Genomic DNA, 24,559 nt, shown 5'->3' with positions numbered 1-24,559 from the left:
TGAGTGAAAAGGGGAGAGAGAGGGAGAAAAAGGGAGTAGGAGAGAGAAGTGATAGACAGTAGATGGGCACAAGACAGATAAAGAGAGGAGTTAACCACACATGCACAGTACATACTGTACACACACACACACACACACACACACACACACACACACACGGATAAGCTCACTGGTCCGTGACTGATGCAGACAATGTATTTGTGATACCAGACACGTGTTTTTTCCAGTTTTGGCTCGGTCCCTTTTCAAATATTCATATCACTGTGTCTGCACAGGCCTCTGTGTATTTATATGTACTGTATGTGTGTTTTACTGAATGTGCGTCTGGGAGGGGGATGTGATTTAGGCTTAGCGCCAAGGGATTGTCTTGACACAGCTTTCCTCTGTCTGACCACACTCTGGGATGCTTCGATATGCCACGCATGTGCATGCTTGAGTGCCCACGTGTATTCACCTTGTGACATCACTGCCATTCGTCTCACCTTACCGCATCCATCTCCAACACATGCGGACACTCGAGCAAAATGTGTGAGGGCCACAGTGTCACCTCAGTAACACCCTGTGACTTTACCTTCTTGCTCAGAACTTATAAAATTACTTTATAGTCAGTGTCTAAACTTTTACTTGTGTTGTTTAGACTGTAAATAGGTTATTTTAGATGATTTCCTGTTTTTTTTCTATAGTCTACACCAGAAGTATTTTGGCACTTAGACATTTTGTTGTTCTTCCAGATCTTGGCCAAATTCAGCTTGAAATGAAATAATGGATCGTACAGTGGTATATTGTCTATTGAAGGATATACATGGCTGTTTTGGCACACAGCGCCCAAATAGCTGTGAGAGCTCTCATCGAGTTGATTGTGAGGTGAGAGTACTGGCTGTAAAAGAGATGGCCATGCAACAAAAGCAAAAAAATCTGTGTGAGAAAAAAATGTTTGTTGCCTTGCTCAAATAAACAGTTTGGAAGGATTTAAAAAATAGAAGTTGTACAGGAAAACTATCTTGTAGATTGAAGAACCCAAGTCTTGTGGATGAGTGGAAAATAATTTCCTTGGTGTAGAAAACCCCTTATGACTGTGCAGAAAATCAAGAACGCTGTCCGGGATGTTTGCTTGTCAACAGAAGACTTCATGACGGTGAAGCCTCGAAGAACCAAATGGATGGCTTACAGTTCACAAACAGAAAAAGAAACTTCTATATTTCTGGAACAAAGTGATGAAAGAAAAATCAATCTCTATCAAATTGAAGGAAAGCGCGGAGCAAGAAACACAGGAACATACCCAAAACATATCACCTCATCTGTCAAACATGGTGTTTTTTTTTCCTGTTATGATTCGAGCGCGTGCGGCTGCCAATTGAACTGGAAGACTGGCATTTATTGATGATTTTGCTGCTGACTGGATGAATACAGCGGTATGCAGGAACAACGTGGGTTTTCAGTGAAGGTGAAACGTATGAAAATCCACAGTACGGCATTTAATCATTCACCAGTAAAACAACAAACGTATGGTGAAAGCAACCAAAGAGCTTTTTAGGTAGAGAAGCCAAGAGACCCCACAAGAAGCAAGAGCCCAAGGTAGCTTTCCAGAAATATTTGGAACACCAAAATATTGGGTATTATCTGTGCAGAGGGCTGTATCTCCCACACAGCTTTATACAGTGGTATCCAGACTGAAATTAAATCTCAGAGTGTGCGGAGACACAGAGCCTTTGAAAAAAAAAAAAAGTGTAACAGCCCACATGCTTACAGTGTGGACTGTATGCGCTGTATTTCCCGCAGTAGGACCCATATTTCACTGACTAGACTCACATACTAAATCTTGAAGCGGTTATAAATTAAGTACAGCAGTGAAGTAGCAGCTCATATTTTCCAAATCCAACATGTTCTCTATTTATGACTAAAACAATGCGCGCTCTGTCTGTGCTTTTTAAATGTCATTGAGCTACTTGTCAGCTGGTGCACTGAGGTTGATGGACAGGAACAGCCATGAACTCGTGTTGCTTTGTGCCAGCGTCCAAGCCATGACATAATATCCTCTGCATGGGGTCCTCCAGGCCTCCGCTTCCTGGTTGGCATCATGATGCTTGACGTTGTGTAAATAAATGTAGTAATGGCACAGGTAGTCATAGCTCTGTAGTTTGGCAGAGCATACGCAGGTACACACAAACACACAGGCGCACACACACACACACACACACACACACTGTGCACCAGACTGTGACAAACACTAATGTAATAAAATGTCAAATCAGCCTCTCCAAATATTGAACCCCAGCCTGTGCTTGGCTGAAGGATAACGTACCTTTGATGGAGCCAGTTATTTTTCTTTCATTTAAAGTGCCATTTTGCTTTTGACCTCTGACTCGGGCTCTCGTTATTCCTGTTTGAAAGAAGATTTAAATTGAAGCAGGTGGGAGCCAAACCATGTCTGGTTATGTGGACTGAATTATATAGAAACATGGTGCTATACCCACTCAACTCAGATGAGAACTATTTGTTCATCCAGCTCTTGTCAAACACGAAGTGATTGCTTCTCTCTTATCTTTGCAAAAGGTATCGTGTGCTACATAATTGATTTGGTTCAGAGTTGATCTGCAAATATTCTCATCTTGTTTTGTGATTCTGTTGCTTGATATTTGTGAAATTGTAGCATAAAATACAACACGATCATGATTTTATTTTGTGCATGTGTTGACATACTCCCTGAATATTCATATGATCAGTGTGCACATTTATTCCTTTGTCATGATTGTGTGTGCAAAAAGTGTGTGTAGATGTGAGACACCGACGTCAGAGCAGCTGGATTTTGCAGGTTTCACAGTTTTTTTTATAAACAGCATGAATTATTATCCAGGTGTGTATGTGAGGAGACGAGACAACGTCTGCCTGGTTACAGACCTCAGCCAACAAGGAGAAAAACCAGCCGAAGCCCTCAGTAAATCCTCTGCTCTTTATTCTGTTGCTCTGCTTCCCTCTTACTTGCTCTCCTCTCTCTTTCCGTTTCTGTCCCTCCTTCGCTCTCCGCGCCGTGTGAATCGCTCGTCTTTGCCTCCCTCGTTTCTTTCCATTTATTTGACTTTTTATCTTGCCTTTCACCCCTCGGATCACATAAATGCACAAACGGAAAAGAAACTGTATCACGAGTGGATATGATTAAATAAGATTGGAAGCATTAAAAGCTTTCACCTATGAGCCAAATCCTGATAATCTGCCAACTATGAGAAAACACACACTGGCACTGTGGCCTGTCACATTGTGGGTGTGTGACTAATTACGGAGAGGTTGTTTTGTTTTTGTGACTTTTTCATTTCAGGGACTTGGAAGATTTTTTTTCTTTTGGCAGACGCCTGCTAAACTGTGGAATTTAGTTTCCTGTGCTGATTTTCACAGATGGATTAGCAAAGTTACAGTCTCAGCTCCGATTCTGCCTCTTCCCTTTCATGCAGACATCTGCTAAATTTTCAGATTTTCTTCAACCTAGCTACACTCTCGGCCAATCAAAACTCTCACCGTATGACCTGATTTCTCATTGGTTACCCACATCAATGAAACGGTTTCTATTGGCTGTAGTAAAAATTCTTTTTAGCAGACATAAGCAGTTTTGAAGATTTGAAAAAGAAATACTACGTTGGTTGTTGGAGATTTGAAAATTAACTCCAGGCTTTAGATTAGTTTTTATACAAATGTGTGTGAGTAAAACTTGTCAGGATGTGTGCACTGATTTTTAGTGGTAGTGGTCACTTCTGTCTATCACTATCGTCATCCAGGTTCGATTTTTGCAGTACCTTTGTTTTGCAAACACTGTCATCACACACACATGCACACACACATGGAAACAGACATGCACACACAAATCAGCCTCTTACTGCATGAATAATTTAGCAGTGCGATCCAACACTGGCCACAAGGGCACTGACATTACGTGTGTGTGCGCATGTCTCTGTATTTATATCTGTTCATGCACACGTGTGAGCATCTGGATGTCTATGGTAATGCACACATTGTTTTTTTTCTCCGTCACGAAATACCATTGTTTATAGTGTCAGTTCAGTCTTCCCTCGACAGTCACTGCTGACCCATCTTCGCTCAAACCAGCTGTTTAATGTTTCATTCGCGTGTGTAACTGGGTCTTCACACTATAGGTGAGGATATGCCACACACCAAATCAGTTTCATGTTTATTTCATGACTAAGCAGCACCATTTTCTTACTAGAGGTGTGGATCCAATTCTCTTTTGTGGAATGACAAAAAAAAGCTACAGGCTACATGAGAATAGAGAGACAAATGGAGCTGCTAGACAGCGATTTTCAAAGCCTTTTTTTATTACCTTCACCACAGCGCAGCATTACACACTCGGTGTGTTTGTTTGCAGTCAGTGTGTGTACGTCTGTTTTGATTCTCATGTGGAGACAGGAGAGAGAGTGTTTACTTCGCACAGCAAGCTGTGGTCCTTATCCACTGCCCCCGTGTGTCTTCATGCTGATATGTATATGTCATGCCTATGGAGATGACAATAGTGCTCAGTAATCTTACCACTAACTGTAAAGTTGTTTTCTCTTTAGCCTTGGCCATGACATTTACTTCACTGTCTCCCAGGTGGCTGGCTGGAATATCACGCGTCTATTATCTTGTATCTCTGTTGTGTGTGTGTGTGTGCGTGCACTCGTGCCCTAAATAGTTCTGAGTAAGTATCAGAGGAAATACACCTGTGCTGAGACTTGAAAAGACTCAGAAACGTGGGTTTCTACGACTATGTAGAAGAAGTGCCAGCTTTAACTGGAGCATTACTCTTAACTCCTAATACATCTGTATGCCGATCAGAAAGGGGGATTACTGAAATTCACAGAGATGAAAGGAAAAAGCAAAGTGAATGCTCATATTGGCTTATAACCCCTCACACCAGGCAGGCGGGCACAGAATGGTAAACAGTAACAGCAAGCAATGTGGTAGCATTTATCTGCCTTGTTACATTTTATTCTGCATTCAGGCAATTTTTTTTCATTACATATGGCAGAACAGGTTTAGTCAGTGGACAGAGATATTTTCCTCATTCCTTGGGGATACATCAGAACCATCCATGTCATTCAAAGCTTGTATACCATTCATGCTTTCATCAAATATTTTTCCAGCTCCTTTTTTTTTGCACTGCTTTCTTCATACTGAAGAAACTTATCAACTGGTCCCTCCGTGAACAGACAGGAAATTGTGTGGCTGTTTACCTGTTTGTGTGAATGAGATAAAATGTAAGATCTGGATTTTATTTTGTCGAAAGGGAACATTGTTATTAGGTTGCCTGTGCTGCACAGCTGCCTATTTGTGAGAATTTGACATTATTAAATCCTTCAAGTGTTGTGTGTGTGTTGTCTCTTGTAGCTACGTAACCTGACTGTCCTGGACCTGCGGCACATCTCGGAGCTCAACAATGAGACGGTGATGGAGGTGGTGAGAAAATGTCACAACCTCAGCTCCCTCAATCTCTGCCTCAACTGGAGCATCAATGACAGGTAAGTCAGAGAAAGTTTACTCATAAAGGCTGACTTAGCACAGGTCATCTAAAATCTCTGACAGATAGCAGGTAACACCTTTTGTTTGAACCCACCCGTGTTTTATGTGAGCAAAAGTATTGGAACATGTGACTCACAGGTGTGTTTTGTTGCCCAGGTGTGTCCTATTACATTGATTTTTCAAACAATACTTCATGTAGTTGCAAACAAAGGATTTGCAGCTAAATATTAATTCTTATTAACTTGAATCTATTTTAAATCTGTGCCAGTACTTTTTGCTCACTTGAAAAATGGGTGGGTTCAAACAAAAAAGGTACTGTCTGCTAAGATGTGGGTTTGATTCAGACGTAAATACCTGTGAAATGTGGATCTTTTGTCTCATATTCGTCTTTGGATGTCAAATCCAAATGTTTTCAGTCTACAGCAAAAATCCAAATCTCATGGAGGGGAGTGTAAGTCCAGCACTAAGGTGCACCCATACTTGTAGAAAAGGTCTTGAAGTTGTGAAGTTCAGTGGGTTTAGAAGCTGCTACCAATCAGTAAATTATAAAGCTCATGGCTCATTATAGTGTCAGCTGACAAAGAATCATCGGTTACTGGTTTATAACACGTGAAATGCACAAAAGATTTTTATTTTGCTTTTGTTTTTCCGTTTGTCTCACTGGTCATGTGTTTTGGCCCATCCTTTATTTTGCCCCCTCTCCGTTTTCTCTCAAATTGGAGAGAGAGTCTGTGGAGTATATGACAGCAAGAGTAAACCATCTCCTCTTTTATTTATTATCTTGTGTTTTATTCATACATTTCTATTTAATCTATTGATTTACAGCTCAGAATGTGGCTCCTCTGCTGACTGTACTCCCACTCTGGCTTAGGAGTGTGAACACAATATTGAATTTACCTTGGTGCATAGCAACAATGGGTGCAGGCAGTGTGTGTGTGTTTGTATGTGTGCATGTGTGAAATCATTCTTGCATTATTGAGTTTACAGCAGACATGTGGTGGGAAGTTTATGGTAATACCTTACCCATCTTTAAAAAAAAAAAACAAAAAAAAAAACATGGAGTTTGGTGAAATCCTCACAGGAACACACACTGTTATCAGCTTCTTCCCTCTATCTCGTACACCTGCATGGACGTGCACACATGCTTCACACACACATCCACAGCCTCAGTTGTTTCAAGGCTGCATTGATTTCATAATGATATTTACTGCATTGGTTTAGGGGCTGAATGAGTGTGTGTGTGAATACATTTGTTTGTGTCTGTCAGTTTGTGTGTGAGATAAAGCTAGGAAGGTGTGTTTGTGTCTGTGTGTGGGTGTGTGTCAGCAGAAAGTAGATACTGTGTTGGCTTATGAGCAAATCAGAGACGGTAGAAAAGTGAAAGGCAGAGGTGGACAGAGTCTTTCATGATGCTGCTTTGATGCTGCTCTGCTCCAGTTTTAAAAATACAGTAGATGTAACGTCGGGGTGCTTGCTCTGCCCTGCCTCCTGGCCATGCAGACCTGTGTATCTGGTTGTGTGTATAGTGTAGACACATCAGAGCAAATAAGCTGGCAGGTATACGCAGCTTTATTGTTACAATTTATTGTCACACAGTTCAGAGCGGAGACGAGGGGGATGGCATTTATTGAAACGGAGAAACTGGCTGGGTGGTCGTCACAGTGTGAACAAGGAAGCACTTGTGTAGGTGTGATGTGTGTGTGTGCGAGAGCGTGCAGGAGAAAGCGAGCGAGGATCATATGGAATGATCAGGTGGCAGATGGTGAGGGAAAATGTATGTCTATGCCTCTGAGTTCAAGATGAGTCATCCAAAGTATTTTCATGTTTTACTTGAGAGCGATTTTAATAAAAACACATGTAACCATTTGCTAGCCGAGAGTAAAGTAACGTACCAATTTGAACACTGGCATCAACGCACTCAGCAGATGATGTCAGTGATGTTTTTGTTCTATGGACAGCCTGTGTGTTTCTAAAGGCATGGGAGAAAAAGAGGGTGAAATGGTTTATTTGGCTTTCAAAAAGTTCAAAAAGTCAAAGGTCATCGGGGTCACTGCTGTCATGTAACACACACACACACACACACACACACACACACACACACACACACACACACACACACACACACACACACACACACACACACACACAGAGTTTGCAGAGTTTGTTTGCTTGTTGTCACAGTGAAGACCAGAATGACTCAACGTTCCCTCACATCAACTCTCTGAAGGTACAGCTGGGTGAGCCTGTGTGTGTGTGTGTGTGTGTGTGTGTGTGTGTGTGTGTGTGTGTGTGTGTTACAAATGGATGACAGTGTGAACAGGTAAACAGGCAGAGGAAATGACCCCTTATTTCCAGGTTCAATTTGTCCCTCGACAAGGAGCCATTGGAGAAACACATCTCTGTGGGAAGTAAAGCGCTTTCATTTTTCTTTCGGTTTGTGTTCTTTTCTCTTTCTTGTTGTCTGTCATCTTAAAAAAAAGAACATATAAAAATAAAAATAAAAGACCGCTACATCCAAAATCGCCGGGCTCCCCTTGTCTTCCTCGGTAATAGTCATGTGTATAGCGGCGTAAGAAAGTGAGAAATGATGACCAAATATGGACTTCCCATCGTCACGGTCTGTTGGGCAGATTGCGACAGTAGGACGCCTATTTTTTGGTCACCATCATTTCTTGGGGAGAGAAGATGTAATGTGCTGCAGGTGGGCAGTGTTGGCCCTGTTATTTCTCTGTATCCTCGTCCAGTGATAATAGGAGACCAAAGTGGGATGGCGTTTTTTTCAAATGTCACAGCGTTCGCAAACGGGGACCAAGTTGTGATCAAAGCGAGACGGCAGAGCAAATCGCCGCGCTCGCTTGTTGGAACCAAGTTGAGAACACAGTGTCAAAGTTAAACGGTTTTCTTTCATTTGTTTGGCGAGTGGTGGCTGTTTTCTTGCCCTGCTGAAACTCAGAGGAGCCTTTGTGTTGTGTGCGTGGTGTATTTGTGATTTTTGTTACTGTGAAGGTTTATTTTGGGGGGACTGTTGATTTTCTTGTACGGTATAATTTCCTTCTGTATAATGATTTAGTTTTTTCTTAAAGCAGTAAAAATATTAAACACACAGTTTATGTCAAGGTCATGCCTTTGGACACACAACTTTTCTGTTTGCACAAAAGTGAGTGAGCTGCAGTAAACCTTTGCGGTAACGCCTGCTCTGCTGTTTCGGTCAAAGCAAAGAGGCTGCCACTATTCTCCTTCGTGAACCCTGCTGCTGGACACAGGGCCTGTGTTGACGTGCAGATTTATGTGATTCCTCCTCTCTGTCCATCTCTGCTTGTGTTTGCATGTGTCTCTGTATTTATGAGAGAGCTCTGGTCAGTTGCTCTGCAGTCTTTGCACAAAGCAGATGCATGGAATAAGTGAATCATTTCTTTTATGAGATCTCTATTGTTGAAAGTTGGGCACTGACCAAAAGCCCTGGCGTTCTTTTCCTCCCTTTCTCTTTTTTTTCAGCTCTCTTACTGACAGCTTCATTTAAACAAGGAAATCAATATTCATTCCTTTTCCCTTAGTTGCTTTTTTCTCCAGGCCAGAATTCTCTGTATATCTCAATCACTTATGGACATCACAAATCACAGCCCAAATTGGCTGTTCTACATTTTTTTTTTTTTGTCCCCTCTCACAAAAAGCAGACTAGATGAAGGACGACCTCTCTGGCTTTCAGGATGCTTATAAAACAGGAAATAATAGGAGAAGTATTCTGCTAGAAATACGCCTTCTCTAAAAATGTAAGTCGTGTGGATTTGAAGGCGTGTGCAGTGCAAGCTTATTCCAAACGGACACGTTTTACACCAAACATGTTACATCAGTGTGATCAGTGACATGTCTAATGGTTTGGCTATGATCACTAGATTTCTTACTGTATGTTCTCACAGGCACAAGAACTTCAACTGTCTTAGTAGGTCAGAAATCAGAAATGATGTTGTGGTAGCAAATACAGTAATTGCTTGCTAGATTATGTAAGGGATAGTCACTACATGAGGATATTGTACTGCTAGACTGAATATATTGGTGGTTAACTACATTAACTAATTGCCAAATACATAAATTAACATGTTCTCATTATGTTAGAAAACATATTCTAGTTTCAATTAAGATTTCTGTCGATGAGACAGGGTTATGTCCTGCAAACGCCTCCATGGTTTCATATTTGTTAGTTTTGTTTCTGCTGGAGAACTTTTGACTATCTCCGAGTATTCTCCAACCATTTGAATAAGGAGGGAGCTATGGTAAATTGGCCTAACTATAAACAATAGTTTATAAAAGAAAACCAAACTGCAAGCAAGTACAGAGGAAAGTATGCTACTGATGGAGGAGTTACTTTAGAGAAAATATAATTTATTACCAGCGCACACAAAAAATTTGCATGTGATGGGGGGAGGGGAAATCCGCTGTACTCATTCCTCCAAGGAGTACAAAAGAAAAGCTGTGAAAAGTCTATTGTGACCAATCTAATATTGTACACTCATTCAGTAACAACCAATAATATGCAAAGTCTGCCACAAGCAGTTGTTTTAGAAGAAACTGTTTCTAAGTCTGGTAGTGGAGGGCCTCATCACCTTCTGCCTCTTGTTGCCAGGTGTGGGTGGCGTCCTTCACAGTGCTGAGGGCTTTACAGATACGCTGTGCTTTAAAGTTCTGTTGTATGGAGGCAAGAGAAGTACTGATGGTGTTTTCTAACATGTCTTGTGCTCAGTGACTTATTGTGCACCACTGGGCTCTCATATGTTTCGAAGGTGTCGAAGGCGTGTTCGACCATTCTTTAATGGTGACTTATCATTAGCTTATTTGTAATTACGTCACTGAATCAGTTGTTTTCATGCATGTTGATGCAGCCCCATGCGTGGCGATAGCAGAAGAGCACGTTTTGCATCTAGAACCTTAACAGGCTGGGCCTTACAGACTGAAGAGTCCCCCAGAGCTCTCCTACATTTAAAAACATTTTTGTCCAAAGAAACATGACAGAAAGCCTTCATTCTTAACTTTGTGTGTAGGTGAAAAGTAAAGGGTTTTTAAAAAGAATGCAGCCTGTGGTAATGAAAGGAACTAGTTTTCAATTTCTGCTTTTAGCCTTCTCACTCCTGCGATATAAATGGGACAGCCGTCAGTTCAGTGTTACTAATATGCAAGGAAAACGACAGACTAGTGGTTTCTGCTGGTTACGAATTCTCCGACTGACCTCACTAGCGGCTGGGTTCAGCCATAAAGGTTCATCTCAGGTAAAGAAAGCAGGGGACTGTGGGAAACTGAGCAAATCTCTAAGATAAGCGGTCATTTCAAGTCTGTGCATCAATTGTGTAACTTCCTACTGAACATACTGTAGGTTTCCTGCAGCCAACTATTTTTAGGTTCACCCCCGTTCTTCAGGCTTTTTTGTTTTCTAAATGCCATGGAAAATGTCAGTGGAGCCCCAACCAGAGAACGACAGACATTTGTCCTTGTCTTGTTTCTCAGCCACCTGTCTCTCCAGATTTGAGAAGAGGTGCTAAGGGGCCTTTCCCTGTCCTTGTCGCTTTTCTTTTTTGCTCTTGTACTTTCACACATACAGCACAAGGACCTACAATTTGAGCAAGACTACTACAGCTACCATGAATTTAAAGCCTTTTCTTTCCCCCCTCTTCCTGTGGTGGACTCCAGACTGTGCACTGTACTGGTATGATTTGTAAATTAAAATCCCAGGCCCTTTTTTATTTACTCAGGCCTGCCTTGTTGGAGCAGATTGGTTGTCAGCAGAGATTAGTCCTGCTTAGCAAAGTGAATGCAGAAGAAGTGCTAGTGTTGCCCTGTTGTCAGACATGATGGGAAGAAAAGGTGCAGGGAAAAACCAATGATGTGTAATGGAGGCACACTGATTAGGTACGGCATATGCACACGTATGCATGTAGCAGATTTTCTCTTCCTTTCTCTCCCAGTTATGCCTTTCATCTCTGCCTCTTACTCCCTTTGTTCTGTCTCTTTTTCACACTTGATCTCTCTTCCAGTAGTCTCTCTGTGTTTCTTCCTCTGTCTCTCTCATACTTTTCTTTCTCTCTTTCTGTCATGCACACAAACACTGAGGTGATTATTTCTGGCAGGTTGGGTGTGAAAGTGTGCTATGATAAACATGCTGCCGTGGTTATTAATTTTGAGTAATGGCAGCGTCAAACTTCAGTGCCTTGATAAGTATCAGAGATGGAGGAACATTTGTGGCGTGGCACAGAGACACAATGAAGGCAAGCAGCTGGAGCTTATAGGCTGCAACAGCGTGAGAGCTGTCGTCGTGTTCAGGCACAGATCCAAGGCCAGCAGCATCCCGCACCTCTCTGCATAGGCACTAAAAACGAATCAAAATATGTAGTAAGTAAAATATATCAATAATATTTTGATTTGCTGCCCTACAGAAAAAGAGGGACTTTAGCCTGACCTCTCTAAATGACAAGCCCGGAGTCTTCCTGCTGCTCCAGGGTCGTTAGTGTGATTGGAGTGCTCTCATTTCTGGAAGTCATAAGACTTGATTTGTGATGCACTGTCAGTGACAGCTGAGTGGCTGCTGAATTTAAAGGTGCTTTAAGTAATCTCTGACTTTTACGATCCTCTTTCGTTACTAAAGAATTGCAACAGCATGGGGCTTGTGCAGCTCACACTGGCGTGTAATGTGTTGCAAAAACTCTGATTTCCACATTAGAGGCGCGTAAGACAGCTAGCTCATAAGAACAGACATAAAAAAAATGCTTAGCGAGGACATAGTATTTCACCATGTCAAATACTGAGCTTTGTTTTTATTTTGCGTAGGAATAAAGGTTTTTCGTTTTCTGTCAACCATGCTAATCTGACATTTTAGCCATGCTGTTAACAGCCTTTTATGTTCTGATTGTGTTCATTTCTGGGGTTTGTAGCTACGTGAAGGTGAAGCACAATTCTTTTTAATGTCAGATTAGAGTGCCACGCTAAATCCTGAACAGAACTGTATCTCAGCAGCGTTTAAATTAACTTGTGGTCCATCCAAATGTAATCATTATATGGGAAAGCCTGCATCTCACAGCTGTGGAACCACATTAGACACATGCCCTGAAGTGCTATTATCTCACAACATGAGCCTGACACTGAAATTTAGCTAAAATCCATTTTAACCAAATTGTTGACCCGGGACAATAAAATTATTGCTTCAATTTTGACCAAATACATTTTCCTGTATTTTTTTTCCCCCACATATAGTTTTACCTACTCTTCAGTCAGAGAAAGTCAGGGAACATATTATTACTTTAGCCAATTACCAGCAAGAAGAGAAGAGAAGAAGCAAAAAGAAAACATGATGTAAAACCATGGCGTTCGATTCAGCGCTGTGATTTAAATATATGTAGATTTTCCATCTTACAACAGAAGGTCTGTGCTTAGAGTGTTTTTTAATTTGATTTTTCCCTCTGATCTTATTTCATGTCATTAATTTTAGAGCTGATCTTGTTTTTGTGCTTTTATCTAATCCCTTAGTTCTTGTGAGCTCTTTTTTTTGTATTAATTCCTCACAGAAGGTTATTTCTGCTGAATGGATTTTTATAACATTTACAAACACTACATATGGTTTCTGACTTTTTTTTTTTCTTTCAATCAACATCACACATTTTTCTAATACAATCAGAGAGAGAGACTCGCCGCATATGTTCATTCAGTAGCTAGATGTGGGTCATGTGTAAAAGTTATTTGAGTCACTCAGAATTAGCGTGTCGACCGAGCAAGTAGGTAATGTAATCACTCAAAAACATTCTCATAAAGTGCTCTGTTGGCCACGAACCAGAGCGCTGGACTCAGGTGGGCGACACTTCCTCTGTGGACATGCGTTGGCCGTCAGCACTGCACATTCCCTCACTGGAAGCAGCAGTTTTTCAGCTTCAGCAAAGCCAAATTACTCAAAGCTGTGAATGTTTCCCATTCATGGAATGACATACCTCTTCTCAATGTCTATTTTACAACAGACTTTAATGATCCTTCCAGCAAGCGATCTGTTAAATTGGGCACAAAATAGTGCAAATGAAAGGCGGCGGCGGCGGCGTTGGAGTCAAAGTTTGACAAGGCTGCGAAGAAGTGGAAAGTTCATACGAGAACTTTTGTTTTTGCGTCTACTTTTTGTGGCCGGGTTCTCGGCACACAAGAGTTTTTTTTTTATTTATGAATATGTTACAGGTGGTAAGCAGCAGGGGCGCTGGCTTATTATGGTTATCCATACTGTGGGGGTCACAAAGTTGTCCGTATAATCTAAATGGTAAGGAGACCACAGGGCTCAGCTGCCCTTGTTTCACCATGCTGGAGACCTGGCATTTGGCCTCTTTTTGAGGAGCAAAGCTGTAATTTTCTCTGTTTTCCTCTGTTCTTTGTGGCTTTTGGAAAACTGGATCAGATGAATAAAACAAAAGCCATATTCAGAAATATTCTTTTTTTATGCCTTATTTTTTTTTATCATTAAGTGAGCACATGTCTTCATGTTCTTGTTTTTCTCGACCAACACTTTCTGCTGTATTGTTCCATTCTTTGTTTTTTTTTTTTTTGCATTGCCGTGCTGCTTTATTGATGCTCCCTTTCCCTTGCTTCCTTTCTTCCCTCACTTCCTCTCTTCCTTCCCTTCATCACATCTTCCTCCCCTTGCGCTCTGTATATCTCTCTTCATCTATTCCTCTCTTCTCTCCACCTTCCTACAGTGCTCCCTTATTCCCCCAGCATTGCACTCATTTGTGTTATCACCTTCTTCTTACCCACAGCACATCCGCTGTCCCACAAATGAGAGCAGAGAGAGAGAGAGAGAGCAGGAGAGCAAAGGGGAGAGCATGATGCAGGGCCCAAGGAGCAGAGTTTAATGAAGCCAGCCTAAATGAATTTACTGCTTTCCATTGAGCTGCTCTGTCCCATGTGCCGGAATATCACCTTAACCATTGTATTGGAGCCCCCCTCCTCCCCTCGCTACCTGTTTGTCTGACACCTCTGTAATTAGCCACCACTATTGAGGAGAGTATTGCGTATTAGAGCTATGTTCTGTTAGGGGAGCCTCAGAAGTCAACGTTTTTATGCAAATGTTCAAAATCAGTCTGAGATTAAGAAAATTAAGCAGGGTTTTAAACTCAGGAGAAATAGAGGAAGGCCATTTTCTAACAGAGTCGAGGAAAGGAAATTGTAGGTATCACAGCATGCTAAATTGATGGTGTGGACTGTGTGTCTGCTTGGATTTGTTTGGTGGAATATGTGTGTGTGTGTGTATTACTCTCAGGGGATAAACATTTTTGCTGTGTGGCTGAATTACTGTTTCAAATTGGTATTTTAAACAGTGCTCTGTGATGGGACTTGAATAACAAAGTAAATTGTAGTTATTAACAGCTATTGTTGCTCACCTGGTTTGAATTAGAAGTTCCTGGGGACAAATACTGTGCTGATTGTTATTCCTCTTCTTTGTTTTGGTATGCATGTGTTTATGTGTGCGTATAGCCTCTGGACAGCTTACAAATGCCAGCTGCTTGCTTGCAACTTCTGGTGAGGAAGTGAGGAACAGAACTGCAGACTTAGAAACCTGGAATCTGTTTCCTTATTTCCTAGTGACTACTACTTATTTTCTAACTGGTGTTTCACAAAATTTCCAACATTGCAAGAATGGAAATGTCACTGTAGTGTCTCAAACTGTAACTAAATAACTTTGCAAGAGTTGCAGCAGGTTTTGGATATGAATATAATACATCTCCACTCAGCAAACATTAACTTAGGACTGGGCTTGAACATTTGAACAGGTGGAAAAATGTCTCCTGGACATGTCAGTACATTTAGAAATACGTAGGATGTAGTTACCCTTCAACATAAGATCTCACCAGCCAAGAAATTTGTATACACATACACATTCAGGCATACACCCACAAAAACGAATCTACCCCTCCCTCCAGCCAACAGCACCCTGGCCGAGCCATGACATATGGCCTGTCTGTTTTGATCTGGTCATCAACTTCTAAATCTTAAATTTAAGGTTCAGCTGGAACAGAATGATGCATAAACTCTCTCCAGACTCTCTCCAGAAGTCGGCCTTACTCCTGGAAACTTTCTAATTATATGTTTGCAACTTTACTTCTGTTATTTGGCCTATAAACCAACCCATTAACTTTTGTTAATGTGGGTGTATGTAGGATTTTTTGTTAGGTGTCCGAGGCCAAATTCCTTTCTTTCTGATAAGTATGTGTTTAGTGCGTGCTGCTTGCTTCAGGCTAAAACATTCATGTTTCTTGTTTGGGTTAACGGGAGCTTACCCAGCAACTTCAGGATCCATTTTTCTTTTCAATTGCTGCTCCTCACAGAGAGGTCAAACCACAAGGTCAGTGATAAGACATCATCCCAGCGGCTGGGAGAGATTTATTGTATTGTCTCCTTATAAGAGCACTAACTATCTTTTCTAAGAAACATACAGCTTTAGCCAGATTTGTAATTCCTTTCAACACTCACAAATCATGATGCTGTCCACTGCGTAGAATTAATATTCTACAGTCACCGCTTCACGTTTAAACGTTCGTGTGACAGATTGTGAGCGATAAACATCTCTGATGGTTAAACATTTACTTTTTTGAACCTGAAGAGGGTTTGGACATATCTGATGCTCATCTCTTATAGTGTGTTAAAGCTTCTATGTGTTTTTTTTTTTTTTTAACCGCCAGAAGTCTGCTTCCATTACCCTACTAAGCCTTTGTCAGATTGCAGGGCTGTGAAGTGGTCCCCTATCTCCACCAGTAACAGTGGTTTCCAAGTCCCAGTCTATTCAGCTCACGCCGCCACCCTTCAGAGACTGGTAATAACTATTTGCTCAGGCTTATACATTCTCACCACCTGACTTACTTTTTTTTTTTCTGTTTTCTTCTCTCACTCCATTCATCCTCCGCCATTTACTGGATCCATATTTTTCTTTCCTCCCTCCCTTCCTTCCTTCCTTCCTTCCTCTCTCCATCTTTCCCCTTCTTCTGTGGCGTCATCTTTTCCTTCATCAAAGCAATCACTATTTAAACTCTCCTCTGCTCCAAGGTCCTATCAAATCCCCAAGAAGCCAAACACTATTAAAAGAGGTCTCTAGAGCTTAGCTTAGCTTAGTGTGTGTGTGTGTGTGTGAGAGAGAGAGAGAGCTTGTATATTTGCAGTAAGTATGAATTTTGCAGACATATTTCAGTGTGAAGGCACAACTGTGTGTTAATACTGGTGTAGAGGATATCTCCTTTTTTGATCAGGATCCTCAATAAGAGCAGCATGAATTCTGGGGGGAAATCTATTGGCAGCAGATTCAGAAGATTACGGAAAGTCAGCCTAGCAGGAGGCAGTAAAAAGGTGGCTCTGGGGGGTGAGAGGGGTTGAACGAGCTTGCCATAACCCGGAGATGGTAGAAATATGAATACTGTGTCATCTGACCTCGTGACATGAGCCTTTGCATCTGTGGCTCACCGTGTTTTGCCAAATGTGAAAACAATTTGCTGAAATACACACGATGTATGCTCAAAAGTAGAAGGGAAGAAAAGGACATTCACAATGCTCACACAAGTGTTAAAATGTAGATTATAACACACACACACCTGCAAACAACCTGCTCAGTGTTTGTCTTAGAAAAAATGTGTGTGCCGCATTAACAGTTGCACCTTCTTATCGAGTAGAGAACTAATTGGTTTATTTATATGTTTATTATGATGTTTTCAAATAATCTATTAGACCAAAGAGGAAAAAATAATCACTTATTATTACAGGCTTCTCCTCTAATATGACTGGACCAGGTGTCTGTTTGGAGAGAGCATCTTCGAGTGTGAGAGAGAGAGAGAGAGAAAGAGAGACCTGTTTCATTAGCAGATTGAGGGAGCTGTAACGTGATGGCTGGTTGAGATGGCTACTTAAATGTGATAGGCCATTAGCTATTCATCCCTACTGGACTATTAATGCAAGGTATGGAAAATGCAATCATGCAAATCACTCTTCGATCAAAGCCTTTCATGGGGGAATAAATGCTGACGGCATGGAGGGGAGGGAGTGTTAAGAATGAGGCGGGCAGAGGATAAGTGCGAGAGAGAGTCGGAGTGTGATGCAGACAATTTTCTACTTATTCTCCTCTTTTCAGTCTCATATCTGTCTTTGTCCTCACTCGTTGATCAGCACATTGCCTGTTTAATTCAAATACGTCATGGGCTACGGGAGACATGTCACAGTGCCAGGAGAGAGACATGACAGTGGAGCTTGTTAGGTGCTGTCTCTCTGCTCTGCTTCTCATCTAAAACCTTCAGCTACATTACCATAAATTAGTTTTGCTATTTAGCATAGCAAAGGAAGAGTATATATGTTGTGTATCAAAATGTTTCTAGTGTTTGATAACCCCTTTATAAGTAATGTCATTAAATCCTTAAAATAGGCTGTATGGTGCTTAGAATTAGGTGGCGGCATCACTCGAGTGTGATGATAATAATTAAGGTGTTTTTTTTTCTGTTTTGGTTGTTTTTGTTTCCCTTCCATGCAAAATCAAACGGACAGCATAGCAAAGTCTATTGGATTTGACTTAAAAGTTGAGTTTCAACTGGTTTCACTCTGCCTTACAAATGTCAGGCTAAAGCCCGGTGTTGTCCATCAGCTCAGTTATTTGTCTAATATGAACTTTGAAAGGGGGAAAAAAAAAAGACCCTGAGGCTTTTTTCGACTTCAGTTCTGTGTGAAAAAACACAGCCCTGTTACTGGTTCGAACGGAGGCTGCTGCGTGCATGGTAGGACTGACAACATTTGTTTGAGTGTAAAAAAAAATACTTAAACCTTTATTTAAAACAGAATTATAGCAAAAAAAAAAAAGTCACATGCTTTTGTTGTATTGTAAGATATTTATTTTGTATCGAAAATAGTGTAGTGATGCAAAAACCAAAACAAACAAATCCTGTGACAGGTAGATATTTCAGTTGTAACAACAGTACAGCGCCTCATATGTGCCACTTAAATCTTGGTCAGCTTCTGCATCAGTCCACTTCCTCTTTAATATACTGGCTGAGATATGGTTCTCCTTGGATAGTCACTTTGAGCAATTGAACCTGACAGTGAAATTCCCAAAAATACTTTTACAGCCTCTTGTAAAATACTTCATCAGGCCTCAAAATTGTTGATTAGCATATTCATCCAGGATAGGCTGATGCAGTACACTTTAAATTAATAAGCCAATGACTGTACAACATTTCACGAGAGAGGGAGATGGCGAGGCACAGAGATGGATGCCTTTTTTGCCACCTTGTGAAATATGTAATACATCTTCATTTTAACGGTTGTTGTAAATGTCAGGGCACAGATCTTCTCTTAATGAAAAGATCACCCCGTGTCCAAACTTTGACAAATGTATCTGGTTGGAGCTGAAAACTCGGGAAGTCGTCTCCCAGTCCTAACAGTTTGAATGAGCGTTAACAAACTCAAGCTGTTGCCTCCTGCTGTGCAGCTCTCACGTTGATCAGCTTCATATTAAATTCTGCTGCATCATCTGCTGTCATTGCTGTCTCGTGCGGTCACTGGTTGGTTGGTGATTAGCCTTGGCCTGTAAACTCAGAAAGCATGGGAAGGAAACTTGCTCAGTTAATCCCAAATTAAATCACATAATCCATCATTAAGTCAGCCTCAGAACAGGACGAAGGCTGAAGAGATTCAGTTGGGCTTTGAGCAAGAATTGAACTTCTTCCACAGGATCCACAGTTGTGGATGAATTGTACATTTCTAGCTCAGATGTTTCTCTTTATTAATTTGTTGTTTAAATTATGCACGCGCTGAGCAGCAGAGCGGCCTCCCATTACTGTAGTCCTCCTCTGTCTGCAGTACAATCTGAAATTTGACTGATGTTGCATCACAGTTTGATGTTGCACCCCATTGTGCTGTAAGTGGTTTGACTGACCTCAGAGTTAGGAAACCATACATTTTTGTAATGAGTCAGGTGCTTCATTAATTTTTGCTGCTGTGCCACATTGTTATTCTTTCTGTAAGATAAAACACAGGCAAAACTCGAACTCACACTCTTTTCATCCATGCAGAGTCGCTGTTGATTTGCATAATTGTATGTGTTTAACTAATCATCAGTAACATATTAAAATACTATATCTAATTTTCATTATTGAAATGAATATAAATAGTCTCCGGAAGATATATATTCATTAATCTCTGAAAGTGATAGATGTCAAGAGTTGTTTTTTTTTTTTTTTATTTCCCCCGCCAGTTATATTTCAAAAACTTTACTTTGCAGAGGTACAACACACAGCATGGTGTGTTCACAGCCTGGAGCAGGTAGTGTGGGCTGCTTCAAAGCATTTTCCAGCGTGCTGGACTGTGATTGCAGAAAGGTTAGCACGAGTTTGAGGATCTCAAAAGCGTTAGATAGCGCAAGCTGCTGTCAATTTGCTCTCAAACCCGCCAGCAAACTTTTCCTTCCTGCTCTTCTTCCCACGGTTTTATGCAAACTTACAACGATGTCACTGACATCAATTTACCCCTAAAAGCTGTACTGCACTGAGCCATTACAGAGCGTACGCTATCACGCCATGTCCTCAGGGGAAGAGAGAACATGGAGAAATTGAAGAATCAGCATATAGATGTAGCTTTGTTTTTTTCCACACTTTACAGCACACAGGTGCGGGGAGTTTGTCATTTTATGCAGCAAGAGCAATTTAGAATTTATTATAATAATATATTTTTATGGTCCAAAGTATAGGAGTTGTGTCTACACTGCACATAGGGGTTCCTATTTTTTCTGTAATGTTCTTTTATTTTAATATATATTTCATAATGTAACTTCATAACAGGCCTGCCCTCCACTGCTGGGGAAATTAACGGGATGTGAATAATAAATGAGGACTTAATTGATCAGGCCTCTCTCCTGGACAGATTGTGTAGCTGCGCCCTTGATATTAATACTTTGAGCCAACAAAATCAATACGTTTAACAATGAGAAGCCAACAGAATGAGAAGCTGTGTTCCCACTGTATTGATCCAACTCTTTTACCTTGTAATTTTAGGAAATTCGAATACACTTCATACAACACCTTTATGCTTAAGTGGAGCAAAACAGTGTCCATTTGAAGGCAAGAAAAAGCTGAACAAACAAGTACTTATATCATTGTTTCAGCGAATTAAACAAGAACCATTTCTTTCCTTCTTGGCTTCGCTCATGGCTGCCAGGATGTGAGAGAACTGTTTTTCCATCCAATAATTGGGTTAAAGTAATTATGTAATAGCCTTGACTGTACTGTTATGGACAGGGTTAAATCATTCAAATTGTGAATTATTATTGGATGTTTTGGTTATTTTGTGTTCTGGAATGAAACTGTTCATTACTTGTTAATTAAAAAAAAAAAAAAAAAAGATTTGATTTAAACATGTTAAAGTAGATCTTTGTAGTTGTGTAGTGCTATGGGGCCAACATGGCTGCAGAGAGGAAATTAAAAATTAGGATCGTTGATTATGCCCACATCCCGAGACTGAGGGCACAGTTGCAGCTGTTGTCGTTCATAACCCCGCTGCACTTTGTTGCAGCAGGCTTGTTTTTATGTTCACTTTGGAGTGCTTTACACTTTTTGCCTATTAGCTACTCTGCATTACAGCTCTTTTCAAACACGTTCATCTATCACAAAAAGGGCGAGAGACCGAGTTGAGGCGAAGAGAACGAGGTGGCGAGAGAGAAGACGGAGAAAATGAACAAATGTAGTGAAAGCTAATGGCTTTATTGGAATGATACCAGTTATTAATTACTCTGCCCCCTCTTAAAAAAAGGACGAGGAGGGTTGAGTTAAGGGAGGAGAGCAGACACAATATGTAACATGCTGTCTCGACTAATAGGTGGAAGTCGGCTTTTACTGATCACTGAACGCCTCTTTTCTGATAGATGAGCTGTGCGTATGTGTTAGGGCGGCTCCTGTGTTTATCGGGGGCGATTTCCTTTTTCGCGCAGTGTGTATTGATGCAGGAATGTGAACATGCCTTCCGGTGAGTGTGTGCATGTATTCATCATGGTGCTGTAAATCTAATCACTGTTAGTGTGAGGTAATGTGAGTGGAAGGCTGATATCGTCCACGTCCCCAGTCTTTCCCTGGGCATGTTGGCAGATGACCTGTCTGTGTCTTTTACTCCGTCCCCCTGTTCTTGCTCCGTCCACAAGCCGTGAGCTTTTTCTTCCTCGACACAACAAGGTTTGACGGTCATAAAGCACAGCATCCGTCTTCTTTTAGCAGGTATTTAATTTGCCAGCTTTCGTGGTGGCTCTAAGAAAAGGCCCTTAAGGTTTTTGTTGGATGATGGCAGCGTATTAGCATTTACCCCCTCTGCTTCACACTGTAGCTTCAGATACATAGTAATACCTGCCAACACACACAATTAGAGTTCAGATGTCATCCCCGCTAACTGATTTTATCATCTGTAAATGAACACCAGCAGTCACAAAACCCCTGCCATTGTAATTCATACTAAAACAGACATTCCTTTCCATGTGTTGAATTTGCTTTACGACCCGTGTGCAATGCCAAACCGCTATGAAGTGGTAAAAAGCATATACGGCATGACCACTGATGGAGTCTTTCTCTACTATTTTCCTCAGCTGCTTTGGAAGTAGGTCTTTGCAGGGCACTGAGGAAATGGCAAGAGTGTCCAGGAGGAATGGAATGATTACCACGTCCCTGGATATACTTTCTCTCTGTGATTAACCTCTGGTGGCATGTGGGTTGTTATTGAGGTGTGCTTGAATGTGAGTGTGCAGGTGATTGGGCCCAGATTCCAGATCTAATGGAGCCAAAGGGATTATTACACTGAAAAGGTCAGATTTGTCTTCCATTTGTTATTACCACACCAGAGAAAGAGAGACAAGGGCACATTGGTTAAGTAATGTAGACACAGAAAAGAGAAAGATGGAGAAGGAGAAGAAGGGGCAAGATTAAAAGGGAGAACCGAGGGAATAAACACAAAAACCTGCCACAGATGGGAGCAGAGCTGAGATGTATTACTCATGCTAAATAGTTTTTTTATTTTTTATTTTATGTAACCTCCTTTTACAGAGTAACTTGTTTGACCATATATGCTCTTTTAATAAATCTTCGTGTCAGTAGATTTTGAAGAGAGTGATGGTTGGGGAACATTAATGTGGTTTTCTATACGGTACTTTCTTGTGTCAGTGTGAACTCGAAGACTGTGACTAAGAACGTGCAAATGTGTGACTTGCACATGTTTCGTTTTTGAAGTAATTTATCATCTCTGCCTGTGTAAGGTTACGCCTCTAATGATGGCCTATGCCTCGTGTTTTCAATCATGTATGAGAGTACAGAAATATTGTTTTGTACTTTTGGGCCTCTTCGGTGGATTGTGACAGATTGTGTTAGGAGTGACACCACTCCACTGAAGATTACAACTGTTCTGACAGGCGCTCTGTGTTTGGAGTCAGGATACTGATGCGTCAGTGACTGAAACAAGAATAAATTGAACTAGATGGAAGAGAGTGCCAAACTTCAAACCACTGAGCTGCACTTGAAAAGCTCCCTTTTTTAAATCCTCTGAAATTGTGTTTAGTCTGTGTATTAAGAATGTCCGAGTCAGTTTCACTTTCAAGGACTGTTCTTCACTGGACGGTTTGTGTCGTGTAAAATAGGAATTTCACAGTGTTTGTACACCTGGTCTGTGTACGCTGTAGTGTAACGTATAGGTGAACATAGGTGTCTTTCCCTATAATTTCTCTCCAGCTCTCCACATTGTAAGACTCATAAGAAAATTATGTTTGCCAATATACAATGAATGAATAATTTTTTTTCCCCTGATAATTTTGATTGCTTACGCCTGACGGAATAAGGTGAGAGGAATTAAGTAAAGTCACCAAAACTCATCAAACAAACCTTGCATCACCTGCTGGATCAGTGCACAACAGGGTAATCTAAACCGTATTATTACTCTGTAGTTTCCCACAGTGTTTTATAGTGAAGGTAGTCAGACAAAGACCACCCCCGCAAACATCATAAAACTTATTACACTTATGATAAATAAAATGACATAAAACCTCAATCGTCAGGGGAAAAAAAAGTGCTGAGGTGCTATTTCCCGCAGCATGTCTTATATTTGTCATGAGAGTCTGTGTGTTTTCAGTCCGCTTCGACTATAACACTTACACTCTTTACATTCAGCGTTATTTATTTATTTTATTTCTTTGCTCCACAGGTAATCAGTCAGATTGAACTCGAACGTGCTTCGGAACTGGTAACTCTCAAATTGAAGACATAAATTTGCTGAATGCTATGTGAAGGTGTCTTTTTAATTGCTCCTCCAGATAGTCTTGTCTGCTGAAATATTCTGGCGTGTTGGTGTGTGGCTGCTCGCAGGTCTGCACAGGTGGTGCCGCGCTGCACAGCTGAGGGATTTGTGTTGTCTCTCCACTCCATCCTGACAGTGACTAGCTCATTATTTTCTACCAGTTCTTCTGGGAGCGTGTTACAGTTTCTTCTCATGCACACGTGCGCACACACAGATTTAGACCACTTGACCTTGGTTGCTATGACAGCAGCACTAAAGGCTGCGCCGAGGTGTCAGTGTGTCTCTTTGACGAGTCCCGCAGGCACACCAACTCCGGCCCACCCGTGTTCCCCGTTTGTGTGTATGTGTGTAATGATGATTAATACCTTTGTTTTGAAAGTCAACAGAGAGTTGTTGTGTAAGTGTTTATGTTTGTGTGTGTGTGTGTTCGGCGTGTCAGTGAGCATGTGCTCGCCTCCATGTGGCTGTGCGAGTGCGTTTTTGCCTATTTGTGTGCATCAGTAGTCTCCATGCCTCGTACCCTCCTAGCTGTCAGCGGCGTGATTGTTGTTTATAGTTCTGACATCTTGCACCTTGTCCCCGTTGTTCATCAACCTCTTTCTGTGCTTGTGAGAAGTTTTTGATTTAGTCTGGTCTCATTCGTGGCTCTGCCTCGTCTATTTTCTTACTCCCTTGCAGCCAGGCAACACGGGTCACGTTGGCCGCGAACATGTTTTGGTTTTAAAATGTTTTGAAAAGTAGAGAGGTGGTGGCT

The 24,559-nt window shown here is 41.2% G+C and overlaps 1 protein-coding gene across 1 annotated transcript in view; it reads left to right on the top strand.

Annotated features, from left to right (window-relative positions):
- Nucleotides 1–24,559, top strand: part of fbxl17 (F-box and leucine-rich repeat protein 17) — a 179,980-nt gene that overhangs the window by 66,115 nt on the left and 89,306 nt on the right. Inside the window, exon 8 of the mRNA XM_026343593.1 lies at nt 5,374–5,504. Coding sequence (XP_026199378.1) covers nt 5,374–5,504 — 131 coding nt within the window. The remainder of the gene's footprint in view (nt 1–5,373; nt 5,505–24,559) is intronic.

Source organism: Anabas testudineus, chromosome 9, assembly GCF_900324465.2.
Source record: "Anabas testudineus chromosome 9, fAnaTes1.2, whole genome shotgun sequence".
In the NCBI taxonomy this organism is placed as follows: domain Eukaryota; kingdom Metazoa; phylum Chordata; class Actinopteri; order Anabantiformes; family Anabantidae; genus Anabas; species Anabas testudineus.
Note: the sequence above shows the minus strand (reverse complement) of the source record. Positions and strands in the feature narration are given on the sequence as shown.